This window comes from Agrilus planipennis, unplaced genomic scaffold, assembly GCF_000699045.2.
Source record: "Agrilus planipennis isolate EAB-ADULT unplaced genomic scaffold, Apla_2.0 scaffold49, whole genome shotgun sequence".
Lineage (NCBI taxonomy): Eukaryota > Metazoa > Arthropoda > Insecta > Coleoptera > Buprestidae > Agrilus > Agrilus planipennis.
The window spans coordinates 511,731-517,996 of NW_020438913.1; the positions used below are offsets into that span (position 1 = coordinate 511,731).

Genomic DNA, 6,266 nt, shown 5'->3' on the forward strand with positions numbered 1-6,266 from the left:
GAAATTGCTAAACATTTTCGTCTAGTACTGTACAGTTCTAGCCGATCTCCTAAGACCGCCCATCGAGAGCTCTGCTCGTTCAAGCTTGTTCCAACTACTTCTGTCTTGCTCACGCCTAGTGTGTATTCTTTCTATCTTCGCGCAGATTTCTTCAAGGTCACAATTCTAACAAATTGAAATGGACTGTAATTCCATATCGCTCAACAAAATTATTATTATCGATTTTTTAATCTATATTTTGCAATGATGATATCGATATCATAAAGTAATGACTCGGACTCATCATGTTAAGATATGATTGCTTAATTTTAGTTTGTTTCCATTCTAACGTGAACTTTGAAATATAAAATGTGTCGATCCATTCCCCTTTTAAAAAATAAAATGACAAAAAGCTCCGCATATTCAGCGTTGTCAATAAGTTCCGCCGCCCGGTTCAAACTGTCTCCCACCCACCCTCACCCCCCATTCGGTTAACTTTGACATTTAATTATTGACGACCTGCATACGTTACACCATTAAGGCAAAAGGTTAAAATATTTAAAAAAAAAGTGGCGCAGATACGTGTTACATTTGAAACCAATAATATTTTAAGTTCCAAACTTCTATTTACACGTTATTCTTACCCTTATCATCTAGCACGTTTCCAAGGAAAACACCATCACTATAAAAACGTAGGAAGTAACGAAACCACATTTTCATTCACTAATTTTTGAATCATAATTGAATATATAATTTCTGGACAAAGTTTCTGCTCATGTTGAAATTGTTCTAAAACAAATAATTGCTCGATTGGCACATGCATTATTGTGTGGTTATGGGACCTTTATATGGTATCTCGTTTGTTTTAGAACTACAACTGAAGTAAATACAAGATCGTGTTATCACCTGTGAGTGAAAGTCTGACGAGTGAAGTTTACTGACATGTCTGTGTGCGATGGCTATATCAGACAAGACCATCTACATATTGTACTTGTTATGCTGTCTAAAAGACATTTTTAAATTATTATGTGTATCTCATTCTTCATCTAACAAAATCTTTAGTTGTTTTCTTATCTCTCAATCTAATATCGAAGGGGTTAGTTATTAAATCTTCTAAACTGGTACACTCTCATAAACTAGAAAATTATACCACTGTTTCTACGTTTTACCAGATTAAATTGTTAAGAAATTATGCTCCGGGATTAATGAGCGCAGTTTTGATATCCTCCTCCTCCTTAGACAGCTCTTCTTTCAACAACTTGTCGATAACTGTAGTAGGCTTCCTTGTGTTCATTCCACAATAATCCCTGAGAATGCCTGCTTCAGCTGCCGATGAATGTTGAAAAAAAAACACCCTAAACGAGGGACCATCTGTAAAGGGGCATTTTAAAACCACGACCATAAAGTTTGGAAAATAATTAAACGAGTAACAAAAAACAACGTAAGCTACTTCAACAAAAAGATAGCTTCTGATTTCTAGTAAATTACTACCTGTATGGGCATTATTCACTTTGGTTTGCATTTTTAGACAATTAGAGGAAGTGGTTTACAAAAAGCGTCAACAATATTTGGGCTGTGTTCCTCTAGTTTCTGAGGAACAATTCGTTAGGCATTTGTGTCAAGTTTTTAAAGATCAGCAGGCTGCTTTTGAAAGCCTGCAAAACGCGAAGAAAAAAGAAAACGATTGCATGATTGTGAAGAAACAATTAGAACAAAAAATGCTGCTTTTCGACGAACTTAACAAAATGTTAACTGACGACAGGCCGATTATCGCAGAAAAAATCAGAGACTGGTTCACAGAGAAAAACACAATCATTGCAAATGTAATAAACAAAATATATTTCAATATCTTTATGATATTTAAAAAATATTTGTAGGAAATCAAAAGTGGTGGGGACGCGAGGTTTAAAGATGACCAACTGAAACTAGTCAAAAAGAGACTGAACACATTGGAAGAGCAATGTATTAAGCTTGAAGAAGAACTATTTTTTGAACACCAGAGGAATAACAAATCAACTGCTGCTACAGATAAAGAAAACTCAGAAATGGAGTTTATCCAAAGCCATCACACATCGAGTTTAACATCAGGAAATCATAATGTGTCTTTGTCTGATTCCCAAAACGGCCACAATCCTTTATCAGAGTTGATTAAAGCCACAAAAACTTTGAAAAAAAACACCGAGACCCAAACGGTTTTAGAAATAAGCTTAGACGGAAATGGGAAGGACAAAATAATAGACGATCTGCAGAACAGAATCCTGATCCTTGACAACGAGATTACCCAAAAGGACAACGCGTTATCGGAAATGAGATCGAAAACTGTCGAACTCGAAATGACCCTAAACATGTTCAGAACCCAAATCGCAGACAAGCACAGCCAAATTTCATTTTATGAAAAGCATATTGTCGATTTGCAAAATAAAATCAGCAGCGTAACTAACGAGATAAAGAAAAGTGATTTGGAGCAGACCAATGTACAGGAAATACTCGCTTTGCAGGTAAGAAAATAATTGTAGAAAACGTAGGTATTAACACATATGTGTACCTACCAATGGTTTTAGGCTAAAATAAATGATCTTGAAGACTCTCTTCGAAGAAAAGACGTATCATTCAACGATCTGCAAGTTGTACTCAAAAATGACAGAGATGAGCACAGTTTGGCAGCGTTAAGAATGCAACAAGAAGTGCAAAAGCTTCAAAATGTTATTGAGAATCAACAGAAAGCCTATGAAGAGTAAGTAATAATGATACTTTATTTCTTTGAATGTCATTAAAGTTTTTGAAAATTGTATTTACATCTTTTACATATTTATATCTCAGAGTTAAACTGTTGCTCTTTATACAAACTAAGTATCACTCTTCTATCTTTGTAACTCGTCCCTACATTTTTAAGTATATTTANCTCCGAAGCACTAATTCCATTTTTTTATTAGTATTATCTCATGATTAGTAAATATCATGCAGGCCCTAAATTATGTTGATGCCAAATTCATAGTGTCAATTCTATTTTTTCCTAAAAAGGAAATACCTATATACAAAGCTATTTTCTAAACTGCAATCAATATCAATAAAATAGAAACATAATTGTACCCTTGACAAATTTTTCATATTAAAGAAAGTAGGGAGTTTTGTCGGTTGAAAATCTAAGAAACTGAACTTTAAGTTACTAAAAGATTTTTGGGAAATTAAGATCGTTATTCTGTGATGATCAATTTTTGTTTTAAAACTGATATTGCTACTGCGGAAACGTATTTAGATTGTTGTTATGCTGGCTTAATTAAAAAGACTGGTGTGTGGAGTTTGTCTTATAGATTAAGTTCTAGTCTTGTTAACGGAAACGTGACCTTGGTATTAAATGCAACTTGGTCTTGAATATGACCTTCGTCTTAAGGTTACACGATAGTGTTCAAGACATAGATAAAGTATTCAATACTAAGACTATCCCTCTTATGGCTAATTTAAAAATGCTGGTGTGTGGAGTTTATCTTATAGATTAAGTTCTAGTCTTGTTAACGGACACGTGACATTGGTCTTTAATGTGGCCTTGGTTTTGAATGTGGCCTTGGTCTTGAATGCTATTTCTCTTGAATATGACCTTGGTCTTAAAGTTACACGATACTGTTCAAGACACAGATAAAGTATTCAAGACAAAGACTATTCTTCTTATGGCTAATTTAAAAATCGTGGAAATTCTGTATTAGGCTTCATCAGCGTATGGTTTTAAAAGAGGAAACGAACATGCACCATCAGGAAAAACAGGTTGGAAAGAACGCCATAGAGAACTACATTTCCCAAGTTCATCAACTTGAGAAGCACACAAATGAACTTCACACGTCACTTTCTAGTTTAACGTCTCAGTTGCAAGCAAGCAGGGAAGAGTCGGTTAGATGGAAAAGTTTAGCCAACGAACGGCTTCAAAATATGGAACAGTTGCAACAAAGGTTCGATATATTAGATATCAAAGCTTTACCTTCCGTTTCTGTATTTAGTGTAGACCACAGAAACATGGAAGGAAACCTTTTTATGCTGCACAGATTTTGGAGTCATTTTTTGCTCATGCAAAAGATGATGATGAATTTGATAATTTATTGCGGACTTCGCCAATTTTGATCGTCGTAACAATATAAACTTCTGTGTGGGTGAAAGATGACTCAATTGTGCACTATAAAAGTTTCTGTCGGTTTGTAGGAAAACAACGGGCGTTGTTCGGTTATTTTTTGTACAACCCTCGTATTTTCTTTTGATACTTACAGTTTAGAAAGACAACATCAAGAGGAAATAATGTCTTATAAAAAAGAGAATGAAAAATGGAGAAAAGAGGTATTGAATCTCCAACAAGCAATAATGAAATATCGACTGGAATTTAAGGATCTTCAGCCCGATATTTTGAATAAACTTAAAGAAAAGGAAGACAAAATACACGAACTTACTTCGATTATAACGAATTTAAAAGTAAGACTTTATCATCTACCTTTAATTTCCGTTATTGGAATAGAAATATCCATTTTAGTTTGATCTCAGAAAGAATGCGGAACGTATTTCTCTTACACCAAAATTGAGCGATTTGGAGGCTAAAAATCAACAATTGTCAAAGGAAATTGATGCTCTGAAAAGGCATTTGGAACAAACTATGAATAGAGAGAGAAATGCTAGAGAAGAGATAAGACAACTAAAAGATCAACTGATGAAACGGTACTGTTTTATAATTTTATAGTGTTTGAATAATTATATAAGAAAAATATAACAATTCTTTTAAAATTCCTATTGAGTTTTTGAGTTTTTCAAGTTAAAGATTTGAACACATTCCGTATACAAAAAAGCAGAAATGTTAAAAGTTCCTCATTCGTTTTTTAATCTTCTTTTGTCAAGGAAATAATTCTCTAAGAATTTTATGATCATATGTATCCCTGATAGTTTTCCANAAAACATACTAGGGCTCTTTTGGAAGTTTTGGACGAACATGAAACAAATAGAAAATACTACAAATGGCGCAGTAAACGCCATCTGTAGCACGATGCCACATTTTAGGATTACGTATGCTCCAACAAGGTCCACTTGTGTGGATATCTACTTGCTGAAAACGAATCCCGGCGTAGCCAACCTCAACGTGATAGGCACGTTAGCTTAATCGAATAAAATAATTCCAAGTGGTCTGTATTCTGTCGAAAAAAGCTGCCTGAGACGAGCTGATGAGATCCAAAAAGATCGAAATCGCGACCCGCGTCTGGCAGTTTCGACACAATACAGACCACTTCGAATTATTTTATTCGATTAAGCTAACGTGCCTATCACGTTGAGGTTAGAATTTTAAATGGACCTTGTTGAAGCATACGCAATCCTAAAATGTAGCATCGTGCTACAGATGGCGCTTACTGCGCCATTTGTAGTATTTTCCAAAACGCACTGTTAAGACAGCAGGTAAAAGTTGGTCTGTGTTCTGTCGGAGCTGCCTGCGACGCGCTGATGAGATTCAAAAAGATCGAAATCACGATCTACGTCTGGCAGTTTCGACAGAACACTGACCACTTCGAATTATTTTATACGAAACAAATTTTAAATGTTAACGCCCATCATCACCCTACGGTTGTCAGTCCTAAGACTGGTTGGACACGCACCTCCACTTTTTCCTATCCTGAGCTATTCTTCGTATTTCTCTAAAACTAGAACAACCTACATCCTTAACTGTTTGCGAACAGTAATCTAATCTAGATCTACCTCTACCCCTCCTAACTCCCGTTTCTGCCTCTAATGTCTCTGACTAGACCTTCATGCCTGAGAAAGTCCTACTAACCTATCTCGCCTATTTCTTATTGACTTCCATAGAGTCCTTTGTTCTCCTATTCTTTCCAATACCTCTTTATTTCTAACCTTCTCTATCCACGGTATCCTCATCATTCACTTGTAACACCACATTTCAAACGCTTCTAACCCTTTCAGCCGCGCCTACTGTCCATGTTTCGCACTCATACAGCGCCGCGTTCCAAACATATACCTTTAACAATCTTTTTCGAATTTCTAAATTAACCTTTCACGAGCATAGAAGTGACTTCTTTTTATTGAAGGCGACTCGACCTTGCGCTATCCCCTGCTTTATATCCCTACTACTCCTTCCATCCTGATTTATCTACCTTCCTAGATACCTAAAATCAGTCACTTCTTTTAATATTTCGCCTCCTATCTTTATATTCGCTCTTTCCCTACTTTTTCTTCCTTTGCATATCAGTATTTTTGTTTTACTTTTATTTATTTTCATACAGTACTGTTTTGTAGATTAGATTTTTTAAGAA

At 35.3% G+C, this 6,266-nt stretch overlaps 1 protein-coding gene across 1 annotated transcript in view; it reads left to right on the plus strand.

The window, feature by feature from the left end:
- Window positions 1-6,266, plus strand: part of LOC108733365 (centrosomal protein of 290 kDa-like) — a 46,195-nt gene that overhangs the window by 22,922 nt on the left and 17,007 nt on the right. The window contains exons 7-12 of the mRNA XM_025973510.1: window positions 1,508-1,802; window positions 1,857-2,477; window positions 2,541-2,713; window positions 3,681-3,920; window positions 4,233-4,431; window positions 4,490-4,671. Of these exons, the coding sequence (XP_025829295.1) occupies window positions 1,508-1,802; window positions 1,857-2,477; window positions 2,541-2,713; window positions 3,681-3,920; window positions 4,233-4,431; window positions 4,490-4,671 (1,710 nt within the window). The remainder of the gene's footprint in view (window positions 1-1,507; window positions 1,803-1,856; window positions 2,478-2,540; window positions 2,714-3,680; window positions 3,921-4,232; window positions 4,432-4,489; window positions 4,672-6,266) is intronic.